This window comes from Cucurbita pepo, chromosome LG10, assembly GCF_002806865.2.
Source record: "Cucurbita pepo subsp. pepo cultivar mu-cu-16 chromosome LG10, ASM280686v2, whole genome shotgun sequence".
NCBI lineage: Eukaryota > Viridiplantae > Streptophyta > Magnoliopsida > Cucurbitales > Cucurbitaceae > Cucurbita > Cucurbita pepo.
The window spans coordinates 5,405,569-5,425,708 of NC_036647.1; the positions used below are offsets into that span (position 1 = coordinate 5,405,569).

Sequence of the window (20,140 nt, forward strand, 5' to 3'; positions counted from 1 at the left end):
AATTTTATGTTGGATGTTNTTTTTTTTTTTTTTTTTTTTTTTTTTTTTTTTTTTTTTTTTTTTTTTTTTTTAATAATTATAGATTGATATGTGTTTGTTTGTAAACTTTTAATATTTTTTTATTTAAGATTATATCGAATAATTATGAATTGTGAATAAATTAAAAAAAAAATTTTAAAAAACTTTAGCAATGGAGAACCCAACCCGAAAACAAATGATTGGGTTCGGTTGGGTTGAATTGTGAAAATTCCAACCCGAAAATAGAGAGTTGGGTTGAATTGTGAAAATTTACGAAAATAGAGAGTTGGGTTGAATTGTGAAAATTCCAACCCGAAAATAGAGAGTTGGGTTGAGTTGTGAAAATTCAGCCTGAAAATAGAGAGTTGGGTTGAATTGTGAAAATTCCCACCTGAAAATAGAGAGTTGGGTTGAGTTGGAAAATTCCAATTATAGTTGGGTTGAATTGTGAAAATTCCAACCCGAAAATGGAGGGTTGGGTTGGGTTGTGAAATTTTTTTGGTCAGATTGGGTTACCAATCCAACTAGCCCGAACTTTTGGGTTGGATCAAAAAAATCTCCCAACCCGAACCATGTACACCCCTAAAGCTGGAAGGTAGGTCTTTCTTCATCCTCTAATCTCATTTTACAATTTAATCATATTGTTTTTAGGAATATTAATCCATAAAAGAGGCTTAATTAACTTATAAAAAATATTTTAATCATTGTTGCTAATGACTTAATTCATAGATCTCGATGATCTTCAATCTATTTTGTTTTTTACAACCGTTTAATAATATATTCTTCTATTTCATGGGCTCCACACGTCTTAATGTCGTTATTGGATCGAGACGTCACATGTACTAAATTTTTATTATAATTTCTTAATAAAAACAACCCGACAACCCAACCCAATACGAAACCAAAGACTTGAGTTGTGAATTCTATTCCGATTGTTCTGATCAATCAAACTAACCCAAAATTTTGGATTGGTTTAAAAGATTTCTCCGACTCAATCTACGTATACCCCTGGCTTTTACATGAACGAGCATATATATATATATATATTTTTTTTTTTTTTCTTCCTCTAATATTATTATTATTATTATTTATTTATTTGCTACTTAAATAAAATAACAATAAATTATTAATAAATGGAATCAAATTAGAAATTAAATACACATTATTTTTCCTTCAACTTTAATATTGGTCATTAATAGTTAAATTTAAATTACGTGTAAAAGTCACAAAGATATCAATTAAAGTAATAAAGAAAACGATAAATTTGAAATCAAATCAAATCAAGTATATCATCCAGAAATTAATTATAAATCCTCAAAATTTATTTTAAAAAATTCAATTATAAAGCCCGTGTAACAGTCTAAACCCGCCACTAACAGATATTGTCTGCTTTGACTCGTTACATATCATCGTCTGTTTCACGATTTTAAAATACGAGAGAATCTAGCCCTATTCCAACTAGTGCCTCACTTGGTCCGGTGACTAACTTTGATACGATTTGTAATAGTCCAAGCCCACCACTAGTAGATATTGTCCGCTTTGGTCCGTTACATATCGCCTTCAGTATCACGATTTTAAAAACGCATCTATTAGGGAGAGACTTTCATACCTTCATTAGGAATGATTCGTTCCCTTCTATAATTGATGTCGGATCTCACACGTTCCCTTTTATCACGAGAAGCTCGAGACATTAGCCTCTCAACCCACCCACCTCACTCCTCTAATTAACCTAATAAAACTCAAAGCCAACCACACATTCCTTTAGCTTCACTCCTACTCCAAACACACACACACACACCCATAAAATATTACCTCAAAATCTCCTAAAATATCCTCCAACTTCTCTTCATTCTCCTCGTGTTTCTTACTTCATGAGCTTGTCGACGTCGTCTCCCTCCGCCCTAATGACGTCGAAATGCCCTATCACCCGACTCAAGCCTCGTCTCCCCTTCCTCACCGTCGTCCTTTGCGCCTTCTCCTTCCTCGCTCTCTTCTACACCGAGCGCATAACTTTCTTCTCCTCCATCTCCATTTTCAAACTCAAGTCATGCCCTCAAAAACCCGCCTCCTCGAAAACAAGTAGGTTTAATTTTATCATCTATTCTAACTTAGAGCGGCCAAGGCGATTGGCTCCTTCCTCCCTACTTCATTCCGTCATTGAAATTGTTGTTTTTGTATTGAAGGGGAGAAGCCAACGGCGGAGGAGCGATCGACAAACCCGTTAACGGACGACCGATTCGAATTCGACCCGGAGGAGTGCAACATAGCGAACGGGAAGTGGGTTTTTAACCGGTCGATGAAGCCATTGTACACGGACCGGTCGTGCCCGTATCTAGACCGGCAAGTGTCGTGCGTTAAGAACGGGCGGGTGGATTCCGATTACCGGCGGTGGGAGTGGCAGCCGGAGGATTGCACATTGGCAAGGTTTGAGGTGAATTAGTATATTTGAAAGAGTAATTGAACCAATAAATTAATGGAATTAGGGTTTGGATGACAGATTTAACGCAGAGATTGCTTTGAACAAGGTGAGGGGCAAGAGGGTGATGTTCGTCGGAGATTCGCTGCAGCGCGGCCAGTGGCAGTCGTTTGTTTGTATGGTTGAGTGGATGATTCCGGCGGATAAAAAATCTCTCAACAGAGGCTCATTTCTCTCTGTTTTTACCGCTAAGGTAATTTTTTTTTTTACCCATCTTTTAGAGAGAAAAAAACTTTAATTATAATATTTAGAGGGAATTTTAGGGAGCAAGGCACTTGAGATTTACTTCTTAATCAAGTTTAAGAATGTGTTAATTAAGAAATGATTCCCTCTTTGAAAATAATAAATTAAATTTAAGTTAAAAGTTATATATATTTTTGTTCTAATTTTTTTTATTTTATCCTAAAATTTTATAATTTCTACGATATTTCGATTTCAACTAATTTATCGACTAATTTTAATTAAAAGTAATGTTAAAATCATAGTAAACTCTCGTGCATTAATTAAGAATAATGTGTCTTTATAAAATCGAAAATTTAACATTTATTTCTTTTTTTCATTTTCTTTATGATGGTCGGTGTTACTTTTAGGAATACAACGCTACCATTGAGTTCTACTGGGCTCCATTTCTAGTGCACTCAAATTCGGACAATCCGATCATCGGAGATCCAAAGCAAAGAGTATTGAGAGTAGACTCAGTTGCCAACCATTCCAAACATTGGACGAATGTCGATATTCTTGTCTTCAATTCCTATGTATGGTGGATGAGTGTCGCTAAAATTAAATCTTTGTAAGTTCTCTTTTATATATTTTATTATTATTATGACGTGTGAAATTAAACTCAAAACTTACGAGTATAAATGTAATACTTTGAATATACACAGATGGGGATCGTTCGAGAATGGAGAAGAAGGGTACGTAGAATTTGATACACCAATTGCTTATACAATGGGATTGAAGACTTGGGCCAATTGGGTTGACTCTAATGTTAATCCCAATATGACACGTGTTTTCTTTACCACTATGTCTCCAACTCATACAAGGTATTTTTCATATTTTTTTTATTTATTTATCTCTTTCTTAAATATTACATTTTTTAAAAGTATTATATGATAATAGATTAAAAAGAAAATTGAAAAAAGAAATGAAAAGTTTTAAAAAATGTACTAAATTTTGAAAAATAATACTCTTAAAATTTAAAAAAAAAAATAATAATAATATTTTGTTTAAAAAATAGGTTTAAATTTTTTAAATGTTTTCAAAAATACTTTTTTTAACTCTCAAAATCTTACAAAAAAAAATACATTTTATTTTTTAAAAATTTTATTAATACCTTTAAAAACTTTTTTTAAAAACTTCAAAAAAACACTTTAAATTTTTTAAAAAATTTCAAATAAATATTTATCATTATTACCATGTTTTAAATACTTTTCACTTAACATTAAAACATTTATAAATAATTTATAAGGTATCGATATATATTGACGATAAGAATTTTTTAAATTTTTTTAATAAAAATTTAGGAGGTTCGAATCTTTAGTATTCTCTTATTTATTACCTATGTCTACTATTTAGGCAGAATACTACCGGCTCTATAAATTCATAAGTTTTAAAAAATATAAAATAAATTATTTATGATTGAACAGAAGCATGGATTGGGGGAGAGTGAATGGGAGCAAATGCTTCAACGAAACAAAGCCGATACGAAACAGAAACTTCTGGGGGAGTGGCTCCGACAAAGGAATGATGAGTGTGGTCTCCAAAATAGTGAACAAAATGAAGGTTCCGGTCACATTCATCAACATTACGCAGCTTTCCGACTACAGAATCGACGCCCATTCCTCCATCTTCACCGAAACCGGCGGCAAGCTGCTAACGGCGGAGCAGAAGGCCGACCCTCTCCGCCACGCCGACTGCATCCACTGGTGCCTCCCCGGCGTCCCCGATACTTGGAATCAAATCCTTTTCGCACATTTGTAGCAATATAAACCAACAAGGTACCCAATCTTGAAATGAAATGATTTCAATTGTGCAACAAATCTATTAGAACCTAGCATCGAGTATTAAACATCTAAACATGAAACATTTTTCGGCTAAGAAACAATATATGTTTATAACCATTATCTATTCGATAATGTCAGTTAACAGTAGGCATCATTTCAATCCAATAAGATCCAATAAGATACACGTGCAAGATATGATGTCAGTTTTGAACGAACATCATAACAAACCATCATATTATTGCCGCAGCAACACGAGGAAAGCCATAAATTATAAGACTAAGAATCCAATGAGGGAAGCTTTCCCCCTTAGAACCATGGGGAAGCAGTATATCTTTATTTTGATGTCCTCTTATTATTTCCCAACATTATGATTATTTAGGCTACGTATAGAAATATGTATCTATATATTATCCATATATCCATATACTTAGTAGATTGTCTTTGGGATCTAAAGTGCCGATCTTATCCCAATAAGAAGTATTTCTCATACTACCAACGTTAAACTATGCCCACATCAAAGCTTCGGCTAGACAGACCCTCAGCTACCATTTGCACTTTTTGTATATACTCTCCTTCTCCCCCGCTTCAAATTTCTTCGTCCGGGTGCAACAACATGAATCAAAATCCAGCTCCTTCGTCGAGGCGATCGAATGACACCCAAATAACCGAACCTTCGAACTACCACCTAAGAATATAAATAATCCAGTGTGGTCTTAAGTGTTTCATCACTGCTCATCACTTTTCAATCTCATCAGGAAGGTCGGCCTTCCCAAGATAAACCAGCTGCATTTCCTCTCTCCAGATCTTTTAGGAGGGGAGGAAGAAAAGGGGCAGAAAAATGAAATTGTTAGGCGATCCCAGAAATCTCTCAAATGAGAAGGGAGAAAGGTAAGAAGAAAAAAGAAGTATACCGTGTCACGGAATTCCACCCTGATGTGTGGCACATTTGTTCTGTGAATATCATTTCCTGCTGGTCCTCTCTTGTAATATTCTTTTCCAATCCAATGCGCCTGCAACGACAAGGCCGAGTACCAGAAAAAGGAAAAGAATACATGTCATTGTTGCGAGCACGAACAATAAGAGACGTTGGAAGAAATTTGTAGATCTCAATGATCCTAGTATTTGCATCGGAGAAAATAACGTTTACAAGGACATATATCAATGATCTCATTCAAGTGTGAGCTCAATTTATACTGATTAGCTGTGCTCCTCGAGGGAACAGTTCTACAGCCTATAAATAGATCTGGTTCACGTAAGGGAGTTTTCTTTCATCATAGTAAGATAAATAAATGAATATACATTTGATCTAGAACATTTAAGGTGTTCTAACACGACGTAGAGGCATGGATGTTTTCTGTTGAACACATTTAGACTGGATCATAGTTGGATGCAGAAAAGAATGCAGGTGCAGGAATTAAATAAGAGGAATATTTTCAATGCATCATAAATCATAGTATAGTATATGGGTGGGGGATTAATTAATAATTTATATTGCTCCAGAGTTCTGTATGTACCTTCAGAGCATGAGAGAAACCTGATTGGTAGACAGAATTGCGAGCTATTTCACATAGATCACATGAACTCAGCTTCCAGACCTGTAAAAATAAATTTTAACTTCAATTTCAAAAGATTTAAAAAAAAGTAAACCTTCATAAAATCCGGTTCTCATATTGAGCCGCATAAAAAGAACAGAAATTTAACCTTATACACATGGTCAAGGAAAGATACTCACCGAAGCAGCTATGCTATATTCTTCCACCAGAGGTTCTTTTGTTAGGTGGATTTGAAGAGGATCATCAGTAGAAAGAGAGACATTTAGACCACGAGAAAAGAATACGGGAAATGGATTCCGATGATAGTCCAAAAACAGGGAGTTGTTGCTAAGGGGAGACATAGCAAGACCAACCTGTAAATGCACATGTCGTGTTTAAAATAAGGGACTGGAACAATGAGAATTCCGAGTTCAATAGGAAGAAATTGTTGTCTGCGTCGCTACCTGTGCTAGATAATATAAGTACTGAAGAACTGGAGACTTCCTCAAATTGATTCCATGTGCAATGCTATGAGCAGTTAGGAAAGTTGTAGCAAGGTGGTCAATATCACCAGCCTGAAAAGGATTATATTCATAAGTTGAACGTAAAAATGTAACGTATGCATCAAATTTGAATAGATTTCCAAAGTACCTCTCCAGAATGTGGACGAAGATTTATAGTGGTCATGCCCTTTGATTCACGAAGCTGAAAAGCAAATTCAAAAGGTTATATAACCCTTAAAAAAAGTTAAACATGGAGGAAGCACAGGCCAAAGCATCCATCATGATATCAATGCAGGAAACAACGAGAAAGCCCAAAAACGGCGAGGAATGAAAATAAAACCTCTAAAACGCCACCAAGATATAGTTATTTTAAAACAGACTCGTCTAAAGTTGTAAGATCAAGTACAAAATTTTAAAATGGGCTATTTATACTATGCATTCAAGTAACGGACTGCCATGTACTCTAAAATTTGATAAAAGATATGAGATAAAGTAAAGCGCTTTAGATCGTTTGGCGAAACCTTGTTTAGTGTATAGAGATTGGCATAGCAGTAATAGACATAGTATGAGAATGCAGGATTAAAAACATTCGTCCACTGAGCAGGTGTTGGCATGTGCTTGGTAGGGCGTCGTTCAGGCTTGCTCTCATCATCAACCAAATCCAAACCAACAACCTGAAAAGTTCATAAAAGAGAACAAAATTTAAAAATTTTGCACCCACATTGAGTCAAAAAGTTTATGGTGTAACATAGGTTGCTTTAAAACATAAGTAATAATGGTAGAATAAATGAGAACGCAATTTTATCAACAATAGTTTCAGATCATCCCTACAAAAATCAGTATTACATATTCAGACACTATCTTCGTATAAACAGACTGAGAAGCTCTTGTAAGATAAATTGAAGATTCTTTTGGTTGATAACAAACCTGTTTCAAGAATACATGCAACTGCGGATGTGAATCTGGATCCACCGTGGCCTCAAATAATGGAATGAAGATGTTGTCAAGAATGTTTTGAAATGAAGTCACAATCCCCATTTCCTTATACACATTGTAAAGTCGTGGCAGCTGAAATGCAAACCATAATAAAATAAGAAAGAAATAAGCAGCATTAAGATTAACATCGTCAGATACAAAAGTAAAGCAAATTTCAGAAAAGAAAGTACTTCTCAGTGTCGTTGTGAAGCATAAAACTTATGAACCACAAACTCTAATTTTCACGAGAAGCATTAGGTAAAGTTAAAACTGTGGCATAAAGTTGGTGACAAATTTGACATGACAAGCCAGGCATATATGATAAGCCAAAAGGACCTTTTTTTTTTTCTTTCTCTTGGGCTTTTGAAGCATTACCTGAATTAACCACACGACATTTTCACTGTATAAATCATTATTAATTATCCAACTGGCAAGTTGATCCCATTCACTTTGCTTCCTTCCATATATAGATATCCGATATTCAGCCATCTGCAGTAAAAGAATGAAACATCAAACATGGAAAAATAGAGGGGGATCAATGTCTTTAAAGGAGGAAGGACACTATTATTTTCATCTATATTAAATTTGCATAAAGCTACCATGAGTTTATTTTTCATGCATCCACGTCATCTGAAGTTTTAGACAGAGCCAAAAATAGGCTGGTAAAAACTTTGTACCAACTCTTTAGCTCATCGGCTTCTTTAATTCAACCAAAAACGCTTACAACCCGTCAAGGATATTCTGATGCATCAGAAGGGAAATAGATCAAGTATCAAGAGACGAGTGTGTTTTTTCTAGTTGATCTATGTACTGCCCCGTTCTCTTTTTTCTTTCTTTTTTTGTCTTTTAATGTTTTTAATGTCAACAGCAATACAAACACTCTGACTTGCTTACTCCATATAGCGTGGACATAACATGTAACCTTCCAAATATTAATAGAGATTCATATGAACAAAGGCATCATGCAAGATAAACTTCAAGGAAGATGTGAAGAAAATGTTGTTCAAATCATCACCACATTAAAGAAGAACCAAGCTTCATTTATTCTTGGATGGTTACAAATTTTGGATGGATAATAATTTAGAGTCATGGTATTTTATTAATGTATTTTAGAACTTATTTATTTTATCATTACATTTACATAGTGGATAATTATGGTATAAAATAGGAAGGTTAGAACTCTTTAAATGCCTCACAGAAGGTCAAGGGTTCTCACCTTGAAGCTCTATAAAATCAGGTCAAGGGTTCTCATCTTGAAGCTCTATAAAATCATGTATGTTATCTTTGAAAGGTAGACTTGGAAAAGGTAGTAAAAATAGCATTTATGCTTTCCTTTAGCAAATGGCTGCTAAGTTTCTTTGCAATTCTTTGTAGTTTAGATTGCATGTTTAGAATCATTCAAGCTTGACATGTTTAATCTTGCTTATGGAGTGATTCAAATCTCAAAGAAGTATTCTTGTCTTGAGATATTTGATCAACAAGCTAATCTAAATTTTACTTCCCTTGGATGATTCCTTATCATTAGGACCAAGTTTCTTTGAAATCCTATGTAGTTTAGGTTACATGTTTAGAATCATTCAAGCTTGACATGATTAATTTTGTTTGTGGAGTGATTCGAATCTCAAACAAGTGTTCTTGCTTTGAAATTTTCAATCAACTAGGTAATCCGAATTTTACTTCTTTTATTGTGATTCCTTATCAGAGATGAAAAGGACGAAGTAAAAGATTCTGTACATGGTCCTCATCATATATCACTAGAAAAAAAAAATTATTTCATAGACTGGAAAAGAATAGGAAATAATTCATTAGCATAAAAAGGTCGATTATATTACAATTACAATTTTCTAAATGAATATCAGGAAATAAAAACAAACATTGCACGCAGTATGTGAATATGGAACTTTATTGAAATAACTCCATTTCTCATTCACATATTAAAAATAAATATCCATTATTTACATTTTCTTTTGTACAAAAGCACCGAAGTCTATTTTAATGTCCAAAAGGTGCACTGTAGGTATAAGTTAGTACGGTTAAATGAGATAGGAAATGTCTCATCCAGTAATCATTGGACTTTACAACATCAAGAATTGAAGACAAGATAAGGATTAAAAGAAGGGCTGAAGACAAAAACTTATTTCTCTACAAAAATTAAACCTTAGGTTGGAATCCTTGGTTAAGGGATAGGATAGACATGAAGCTTCTTCTAAAAAAATTATTGTCTCTCAACAAAAATGGATAATCCCCTTGACTTTGTTTCCTCTGCAAAGTGTCGAATATCAGTTTGCTTAAGTTTGGTCCAAACTTTTAAGTCTAGAGATTCTTCCATGTCCATTATAGCTGGGGGAAATCTTGAAGAGTGAACCCGTTTCAAAATACCTTTTGGAGACTTTCCTTTAAAGTGCAATCTTATTACTCCCCCTGTAAAGAAGTCCTTAGAATTGGTGCATGATGACGAGCTTTCAGATACTGCGGTGGTAGGTGTGTAGAGTTCACAAACATAGTTTACAAANAGTTTTTTTTTTTTTTTTTTTTTTTTTTTTTTTAATAAAGAAACCGAGCTTTCATTGAGATAAAAGAATACAAAAGGACATACAAAAAGTCAATCCAACAAGAGAGGCCAAGCATCTAACTGTACACGAAATCTAAATTGAAAGAGCCTTGTGGTTTGGTACTCTTCTCATTCTCAAGTAACCGACAGCCAGCATCTAAAAGTTTTTGGGTTGTCCAAGACATATCCCCTCTAACTGTCACAACACATCCGTGAAAGTAATTCTGAATTCCCTTTTTGAAGTAGAGTTACCATGGAAAACCAATTTTGTATCAACCTTTAGATACATTTGACTCAAAATGAACGAGAGGATTTATGAGCCGTACAGGAGACTTGGAGGATGTCTGGAATCTGTCTGTTTTGATTCACCTATTTAGCTTTTTCTTCCAAGTCTTTTGTAATTTTTCTTTTTCCTTTATTACAAATGATTAGAGCTCATTCTTGCAACGAGTGTTAGTTGTATTTATTCTCTTCTAGCAGCTCCCCGCTAGACTAATGTTTTAGAGAGGGGAAAAGGGATCAGTTTAGATTCACTTATAGGGAGTTGACGTCGTAGAATTTACTAAAAACACACAAAGATGAACGATCAGTTTTTTTTTTTTTTTTCCCTTTCATCTAAAAATTTGTTCTATGCACACGTTTAACGAACAGAGAATACACTACAGATAGATTGAGAATATACATAGTATATGCTAGAGAAAATCCACGCCATAAAACAAATGAATTCAAAATAGCGTATCTGACTATAAAGAAGGAAGAATGATGCACCTGATATTTACTTGCACCAAGATCAGAAAATACTTGTTTGGTCACCTCACCAAGGAAACGGCCTTCAAATAGACATCCATCCAAAAATCAAAAACTAATGAAATGCAGTAATCTAGTAAAATTGCTTAATGATACTAGATACATGACACTATAGTCCATAGTCTATATCTACAACCACATCTCTGGTCATTTAAACCAGTAACAAAACACTTGCATGCTATCATGATCCATTGATAAAAGGATTGATAGACATGGGATATGCGGGGAATATAAAGTTATATGAGAACAGAATGCACCTGTAGGGTGTATGAAGTTATTTCTTTGAGAAAATATGTTCATAGACCCGGGTTTTAAAGGATTGAAGATATCCAAACATATGTCAACAATATTCTATATAGTGTTTCAAAAAGCCCACTGAGGCGCAGCCTCCTTTCTTAATGAAGCCTGATTGGAGATGCACCTCAGCACTTGTGGGGTGCTCCCCAAGCCTAATTTCCTACTTTATTTATTTTATTTTTATAAGAAAGAAATACATGAATTTCTTACAAACTCGAATAACATCTCTATTTTCTTAAATTTCATCATCTTATTATTTATCATTTATTTTTCTTCATATTTAAAACTTTATTTACATTTTTTATTATGTGCCTCATAAATGAAACCTGCATTCTATTTTATTCTTTTTGCACCACACACTTAAGCTCCAAAGGGCTATAGCACTTCAGTACGCTTTGAACTTAAAAGAACACCGAATTTTGTGTGTGCGTATATGAGTGAGAGAGAGAGCTTCCATCTAACCGTTGAAAAAAAATTATCATTACATAAACAGCAAATGCATGGCTTTGGTTAGAAGGTTATAAATGCTCCCGATTCCTTAACTAATTTCAGAATGCAAATCACAGCCCTGAAACCAAAGTTGACCAACCAAATATGCAACACAGGAGAATGTGCAACCAAAATCAAACGTCACACTATTCTAATGTCAAATCTAAAAGTTTATAAAGTAAGCAACATATACCTTGAATTAGGTTATCCTGCTTTAGGAAGATCTCCCTGAGCCTACTTTGACCACAGGGGTTGTATTTAAGATTAAACTTGTCAAAGCGATGAAATGTGCTCTTGTCAGCATGAACATCCAAGAGGTCAACATTTAAGTCGTACCTGTGCTCCATATGTCAAAAGAAATCAATATTCCAGACTCGGACATATTTAATAAAAGTTCGAATTGGATAAAATCAGTATCTCTTGTTTTCCCTTTTTGGATTTTGAATAAAAGTGACTATTCACTATGAAGGAAAAATGGATAAGGAAAAACTTACCCAGATAAGTCCAAGCTCTCAAAAACTTCTTTCAAGGTCAAATACGTACCATCCCGAAATATTACAACCTAAGTAGAGGAAATTGTCCACCATTATTTGTTTAATAAGAAAGAAAATGCCTAGAAGCAGTTAACAGAATGAATTTTAAGATGTGGAGCATCAATGTTTACAACCATAATAGATATGGGAAGAAACACTATCACATTCATTACCTCATCAGGCTCTTTTCTCAACTTGGACTTTATAAATCTTAAGAGATGTTTCTGGTTCATGCACGCGGAGTGATGAACATGAGTATCAACTTTCCTGACATTGTAAAAGTCACGGTGTGGAGCACTTTTCTGAGCCAGAAATTCCTTGTCCGCATTAAGCATCAGATGAAGATTGAATTTCTGAATGACGTGAATATATGGGATATTCATCAGGGATGAAAAATAGAAACATAACAACCATTTCAATAACTAAAGGTTTACAGGACACATGCCTGTTCGAGAAGATTCAGTCGATGGTGGCACAGAGTTCTAATGTTTCCTGCTGCAGTGACTCTAAGTATGTGATGAAGATCAGTAAAGAAGGTGGTTGCATCAGCAACAGGAAAAAGTTCTTCCTTCGCTGCAAATAATTCAAATAAAACTCATAAGAAGAGCAATTAAGAATAGACATCAGAAGTTTGTGGATAACTCTCATGTTCTTACAATCTTTGTCTGCATAGACGTGAATGACCCCGTCTTGCATCTCAAAATGATGCTGCAGAAAGAAAATATAAATTGAATAAGAGGAACAACAAAATAAAATGCATATCTATGAAAACAAAGGACTTTGAAGCAAAATTAGTAACATGCAGCACAATATACTAAAAGTATTTATCAACGATGACAAACTCACATCAGACTTGCCCTCAGAAGTGTATTGAAATGGATCGGGATTAGGTTTCGGTGTACTGGGGTCGGATATGACTTCTTTCTCCCATGGAGCAACAGCCTCCCTGAATACATATCGTTTACGCATCTCAAGGCATTCTTGAAGAACCAGATATGACTCTACTTCATCAGGTAATGGTACCTCTAGAAAAGCGTCAGACAAATAGAAATATATTAAACATCAAGTCTGCATACATGTGAGAAAAAATCCAATTCAATTTTTACTTCAACTATTGACCAATGAGCTTGCATGTGAACAAAGTACCTAATAATTCATTCAATACAACAAACAGCATGGCATACTTACCTCAGTTTGTGTTTTCTATACAGAGAACATATCGCGTTATACATTCTTTATGAAAGATTACATTAATATACAGCCACAACACAAACAAATAAGCCTATGTTACCATGTTAAGCACCTTAAAATCATGACTGTATAGCATTGTTATCTAATGGCCAGGGAAAGACAAGAAATAAATCACATAAAAAGTTTCCAATTAGTAATACCAGATGGGGTAATTTTGAGCCGTACAAAGGTTTCTTGCTCAGGCTCTTTCCTCAAAATATCAGCTGCGATTGGATCAGGCTGAACACCATGCAGATCACCTGATACACTATGAGATCGAATCATACTTGAAGCAGCCAACGCAATCTGCTCACCACTGGCATTAATGTGATCAGGAAGATTTTCAAATATGCCCTTACATTCTGCACCCTGCACGTGGAGTTTAAATGCAACACTATAAATTCTCCCAAGCTCCAGAGGCCATTAGGTGTCCAAGAAACTAAGAACATGCAAGGGAGTTAAGTACTCACTGCATTTCCATTAGCAAGCAGATATGCTGAATTTAATTTAGTATCCTCAGCTATATTATCGTCTTCATCCGATCCTTCAACGCTCTCAAAGGCACTCGTACTTGCAATGGGTGACTTCGGTGAAGTAGGCCGAATTGATCTCTTGGTAGAATTTTTCCCTGATACAATTGATTATTTGGAGGGAAAAGTACATTAATATAGGTAATTCAATCTAACTATATATACGTGAAAATTTGTATGAAAGATTGCAAGGATAATTTAGATAATCTGGAGTTTTCTTGGCAGAATGAAATCATGAGTTCTGAAGTTGGACTTGCATCAAAAATATGAGCCAAAAGGATAGTTGAATCAACCATTTGATGCCAAGTGCTAACTATTTTTTTAGTCTATTTGGAAAAGCCATGGGCCACCAATATCCTAGACAGTTCTTAAAACACAGATTAGGAATCAAGTCAAAATGATATATCCAAAATGAAATGAACAGGAGCAAATTGCCTTAGCTCATGCGTGATCTCCTACCAAACATTGTCACGCAATATCCATATCATCTTTAAACCCATTGACTTGAGATTTAGATTACCATACTTGATGAGTTGTTAAGACTTCAAGCTTTATCTTTTAAATAAGAAACAGTCAAACTTTAATCACTATCCATTTCCTATGCCCTGGATACCCATACCAAATTCTTTCAATTGTCTAAATGGCAGGATAATCCGTTTTATACTTCCAAAGGAAGGAGAAAAGACTTATCAAGATGAGAATGAAGGAATCACAATAATCTCAAGGTTAGCAGGTTATGTTACAGATAAGCAGAACATTTTAGAAATAAAATATTTAACTATCGGATTCTGAAATACATGACACGAGACTCCTTGGATTGCATGGCTAAAGAATTAATCAGCTAAATAAGACCATGTTTAATTTTCACAAATAGGGTAAGAGAAAGTTCGCGACCTTACTTAAACACGATATCTACAGTATTATCCGACACACGAAGATTAAGATACTCCAAATTTGGAATCGTCTTAAGAAGACCCGAATGGGAAGTCCTCATATCAATGAGCTACGATTCAGACAGTAGCGCATCGACCGATTCATTAGAACTTAATAGTTAATCACGATTCTAAAGTTCAAGATAATTCATCAGCCGTATAAATTGAAACAGAGTAGTGAGTGATAAGCCTCCGTCTAAATTATTTAGAACCAAAAGTACCATAGAGGCATCCAGTACCAGTAGATGATAAAAAGCGAAGCATTCCCCTCGAAATCCAACAAAACCATGATGCATAAACCACTACACAAAACTGAATAGCTTTTATGCATATAAAGTCCATAAATCTCCTGTAGAAAAATCCATCGAATCCATACCTTCAGGAAGTGTGTGTAACCTCGGCAGCCCTGCCGGAATCACGTCCAGAAGCACCTGTCCATTTCGCTTCTCGTCTCCATCAGTCCCACCGGAAATAGCAGTGACGTCCGGCAGCGAAGCGGAGCCTCGCCGATTGTAGCCGTTCCCCTTCCGCCGTACATGGCCGCGCTGCTTCTTCGAATGCTGAGGCGAGTCAACCTCCAAGTTATCATCCCTCTCCCTTTCCCTCTCGACAGTCTTGGCAAACTCCAGCAGCTGAGTTAGGGTTTTCCGGTGCATATAATACGCCGAAACAGCGACGACAGAGGCCCCTATCAGAGCCGCCATAGCCATGTGCAGCGGATAAGTATCCATCGGAGTTGCGTATGAGAAAACGACACGCCCCTAACCTGAGAGACAGAGTTGTGAATCGTTAGCAGCAAATTACAGTGCGCCAAAATCCTTAACAGAGCACCGATTTATTCGAGCAACCGAGGCTCTGCTTTGATATTTATAGAGGAAGAGATATCAGGGAGAGAGCCCAGTGTGACTGCACACACAGACGAAGAGAGAGCTTTTTCTCTCTCCTACTCCGCCCTCTCTCTCTCCAATTTTTAGATTTTTCTGTTTATATATTTCCTATTAGGGTTTTTTTTTTTTTTTCTTTTTTTTTTCGCTCTTAATAAAATCCTATTTTATTCATTTAAAACCTTTTTAATTTTTAAAAGATCTCTTTATTTTATAAATATGATAAAATTATTTAATTTAATTTTGATCCTTATTATATGATTATTAAAACACATTGAATTTATATTCTTATTTAATTTTATGTAACAAAATTAAAGTGTTTTATTATTAATTTTGTTGGATAAAGTTATTGATACTATTAAGTTTCATTCCATAATTTTTTTAAAATTGTATTAATTTTTAACACTTTTCAAGTTTTTGTTATTAAATAAAATCTTTTAAATATATAATTAAGTTATCCCATCGATAAATTTATTGGGTTCGTTTGACAAATAAATTCAAATGTAGTCCAAACACGTTCGTCAATCCTCCACTGCAATATGGTTACGTTACTTACTTCTCGTTTCTTAAGAGTAAAAACTATCTCCACAAACCAACACGAGTCCATATGTTGTCATAACTCACATGCATCCTAGAAAGAAAAATTTAAGAGGTCACCCAATAAACACTTAACTATGAAGTTCCCGTAATTGAGTTACAAAAAATAAAGGTATATCTTGTTGGTATAAGTAGTAATTTTTATTTCCTTTAAACCTTTCTTTGTTATTATATCTATAGGTCTATGGTCTCGATTCATTCATGTACCTCTTATTTACTTGGGTGTCATATGTCCACCAAATTTCGGTTTGGTTCGTACTCGAACTACATCTTACTGAAAGAGGTACCACTCTGATACCATTTTCATATACTTAAAACAAACAAACTCGTTACAACTAGTTTAACCTCTTTTTGTATATTTATTTTATTTTAGCGTTATGATAAAGCAAGAACTGTGAGTCATATCTTTATGAAAAACGACTAATATCTTAATTATTCCTTTCTTTTTTAATCAATTATTGGATTGTTGGGTTATATGTGTGATCTCATATGTCTTTATGTGACATTTTTTCAAAGGAAATGACAAAAATTCAGTTTAAAAGTTTGGTGATGATATTTCTAAAAATTTAAAGAGGTGTGGAATTTAGTTTGGAAAGTAGAAAAAGGACAAAGCTTTTCATAATATATATATAATGGGTGAAAGTTCCATTTTACCCTTCCCTTGGTTTAATTTAATTTTCATCCTTTTAAAACTTAAAAGCTGATACACAATCACATTGATCGATAATGATTCATATTGTAGATATCTCCCGAGTCAAACATAGGTATACAACTCTATTGTAACAGCTCAACCCCACCGCTATTAGATATTGTCTTATTTGGATAATCTATTTCGAGATTTCACTCAAGGTTTTTAAAACACGTCTACTAGGGAAATGTTTCTACACCCTTATAAAGAGTGTTTCGTTCTCCTCTCTAATCAATGTGGGATCTCACAATTAACCTTCTTTTGAGGCTCAGCGTCTTTACTGTCACTTGTTCTTCTCTCTAATTGACGTGATATATCAGATCAATTATCATTATTTTCATATATGATGTTATTTGAATTTTAAAAAATAAAAATAAAAATAAAAATTCTATCGGCGTGGCATGAGGCACGTGTAAAACGGTGGGGCCCACAATGAGGGAAATGAAGAATCGTGTTATGAGAAGAGTGGATCGAGGTCTCTTTCAAGCCTGCCGTGTCTGTGGCATCTTGAAAATGTGTGGATTATTATTATTTTTGTTATTTATTTTTATTTTATGCAAAGGTATATATGTATACAATTATTAAAATATTTATAAATTGGAGAATAATAAGATATAAATATTAAAGATTAAACAATATTATTTACAAATATATAACTTAGTTTGGAAGTAAAAGCAAAATTAATTATTAACTTAAATAATTCTTATAAATATAATTATTTATAAAAATATTCGTCTTTTATTGATAGGTTCATCGAATATAAATTTGTAAATATTAATTATTTCTATTAAACCTTCTTAAATTTTTATTCTATTTATTATTAAACATGGAAAGTATATAAACCGAGACAATATCTGAATGAGAGCGATTTTTAAATTAATATGCTAAATTCGAAATTATAAAAAATTAATCAAATTCTAAATATTTATGGAATTAATTATGAATTGGATCTTGAGGAATGTTTGAGTGATGGAAAAAATAATTAGAAAATAACTGGATTTTATATTTATTTTTTTTTATCAATCAGGGAACAATGATTTCTTGCTTTATTGTTTTTTTATTTTTTATTTTTTTATAAATAAAATGGATAAGATTTGGCCGATCTTGATCATGTTTCCAGCTCAGCTTCGTGAAATTAGTCCCTCATGGGTCCCGCCCTACCCTCTATAAAATTATTTTTATCTATATTAAAATATAAATTTATATTAAATCACAAATTTAATGTGTTAATAAAAAATTAAAAATTAATAGATTTGTGAATTAAAAAATTAAAAAATTCATATTTTGAAAATAGCTGTAAATCATATTAATATTATTTAATTTCATCTTAATTTTGAAAATAGGATTATTTCCAAAAAAAAAATAAAAGAAATAAACTTTTTATTTTTAAAAAATAATTATCAACCAAATATTCCCTTATTATTGTCTGTGACCTTTTTGCATTACGTATGCCAAAGCCAATGATACTGAATATTTAAGTTTTTTAATAAAATTATTAAAATAATTAAATTTAAGTAAAATATCCCAAAAAAAAAATAACCTACATTTTTTAATTTTTAATTTTTAATTCAGATCGTTTGGTTCCTTGCGCCAAGTTTAGTGCACATCACACAACAAACTTGGCATCTCCCAAGACATGTCCTTGTCCAAGGGAAGGGTTCTTGGAATATGCTTTCGGTACACACGGTCGGAGATGGAGATGGGGATGGGCAAAGAATATCGATTATAGAATAATGAAGATTTTTTAAATTGTCAATTCAAGCCTAATTCAGAGATACGATATCAATTCTTGTCACAAAAGTTGATGGTTGATCTTGTACGGTTGTATTGCTGAACTGTAAAAAGAAAATTTTTGAAATTGTCTATCGAAATGTTGCCAATTTTAAAATATATGTTCGTGTTTGGTTTAGAATCTTATTAGGATTGAAGTGACATCCATGTCTAGGATTCGTGACCTGTGTGTCGTGAAATTCTCTTGTCATCATCCAACATGATTTGTTTTTACTTACGTGCATTTGATAAAGATTTTCAGGAGGTTACCCAATAATGGAATTGGGTTAAGCAAAATATGCTTAAATTTAAAGTTTCTATGATTGAGCGGCTGAAAACGAAGGTGCGCTATGTTGATATAGGTAGTGACTTCTGATTCTTTTAAGTCTTTCTTAGTAATCCTATCATCAGGATCGTTATCATTCAAATGTAGTCTCGATTCATTCATGTACTCCTCTTCTTTACTCGAGTGTTACATTATAAGTGAAACAAGTGATCCGTAGAATTGGAACAAATTCTTCGGAATTATTTATTGGAGGAGGAGATGTTAGGGGAGTTTAGCATATAAGCTAAATTATTAAAGCCATGAATCTTTGGCAGTGGTGGATTGCTTTACTTTCATGTGTGTTGGATAATGGATTCCCTTTGGAAACCAAGTGCTAGACATGGTCTGCAGTTCGAGCAGTGTTCATACCAACCAAAATCATAAAGGTGTTGAGTCGAGGAGAGTCGAGTTAGATTAGATTTTTTTTTAAGTTGGGTTAATTTTTTTAAAATAGAAAATTCAGATCGGTCCACGAGTTGATACTTTCTTTTGTCGGGATCAACCCGACTAATCTGAAAAATAGAGTTATAATCTAACCCTATCTACTCGGGAATATAGAGTTGGATTGAGTTAGTTTGGTTGATTTTGACTGTAAACTCTATTCTGCGAGTACTTTCCTCTAAGGCAGAACGCTCTCCTACCGATGCATTTTTACATCTCATAGCTTTGGCAGATCACTTAGCCCTTCTCATCTTCTGCTTTGAGTGCATAATTATTCCTTTGCTTTGCTGTGCTTGAAACATTCATTCTCCGCAAGAGCGGTAGATCAGTGACCTATTACGCATTCTTTCAAGGGTGGCTGCTTGTAGGCAAACTTCGTGGCTGTCTCTACACCCCTACCTCGTTTATCACTGAGTGGTCATTAGAGGCCTTAACTGGTGATCCGGGTTGTTTCCCTCTCGACGATGAAGCTTATCCCCCATCGTCTCACCGACCGACCTTGATCCCTGTTCTAGTTGAAATAGTATGAAATTTAGAAAATAATTTTATTTAAGTAAAG

General features: G+C 34.0%; 2 protein-coding genes across 2 annotated transcripts; one reads left to right on the forward strand and one right to left on the reverse strand.

The window, feature by feature from the left end:
- The first annotated feature begins 1,849 nt into the window (after positions 1–1,849).
- LOC111803385 (protein trichome birefringence-like 3) lies at positions 1,850–4,533 on the forward strand. Its single transcript, XM_023687752.1, has 6 exons — positions 1,850–2,097; positions 2,202–2,442; positions 2,516–2,687; positions 3,085–3,284; positions 3,379–3,537; positions 4,141–4,533. Exons 1-6 carry the CDS (start codon positions 1,890–1,892, stop codon positions 4,472–4,474), a joined length of 1,314 nt encoding a protein of 437 aa, XP_023543520.1. The 5' UTR covers positions 1,850–1,889; the 3' UTR covers positions 4,475–4,533.
- A 256-nt stretch (positions 4,534–4,789) lies between these two features.
- Positions 4,790–15,833, reverse strand: LOC111803384 (AMP deaminase-like). The gene is made up of 19 exons (XM_023687751.1): positions 15,253–15,833; positions 13,885–14,042; positions 13,576–13,783; positions 13,031–13,209; positions 12,841–12,892; positions 12,630–12,757; positions 12,358–12,537; positions 12,146–12,213; positions 11,845–11,987; positions 10,827–10,888; positions 7,883–7,996; positions 7,460–7,600; positions 7,054–7,206; positions 6,681–6,734; positions 6,494–6,604; positions 6,230–6,403; positions 6,012–6,092; positions 5,409–5,507; positions 4,790–5,301 (listed from the first exon to the last, which is right to left on the reverse strand). The coding sequence occupies exons 1-19, from the start codon at positions 15,605–15,607 to the stop codon at positions 5,233–5,235; spliced, it is 2,529 nt and encodes an 842-aa protein (XP_023543519.1). The 5' UTR covers positions 15,608–15,833; the 3' UTR covers positions 4,790–5,232.
- Positions 15,834–20,140: the final 4,307 nt, after the last annotated feature.

Excerpts from the sequence above, each read along its gene's own strand:
- LOC111803384 (XM_023687751.1), bottom strand. The coding sequence starts at position 15,607 with ATGGATACTTATCCGCTGCACATGGCTATGGCGGCTCTGATAGGGGCC. Across the intron at positions 12,758-12,840 it reads CGTCTATGCAGACAAAGATT|CGAAGGAAGAACTTTTTCCT; the intron begins GTAAGAACATGA and ends AATTATTTGCAG. Across the intron at positions 6,605-6,680 it reads TTCGTCCACATTCTGGAGAG|GCTGGTGATATTGACCACCT; the intron begins GTACTTTGGAAA and ends AATCCTTTTCAG.
- LOC111803385 (XM_023687752.1), top strand. The coding sequence starts at position 1,890 with ATGAGCTTGTCGACGTCGTCTCCCTCCGCCCTAATGACGTCGAAATGC. Across the intron at positions 2,098-2,201 it reads ACCCGCCTCCTCGAAAACAA|GGGAGAAGCCAACGGCGGAG; the intron begins GTAGGTTTAATT and ends TTTGTATTGAAG. Across the intron at positions 3,285-3,378 it reads GTCGCTAAAATTAAATCTTT|ATGGGGATCGTTCGAGAATG; the intron begins GTAAGTTCTCTT and ends GAATATACACAG.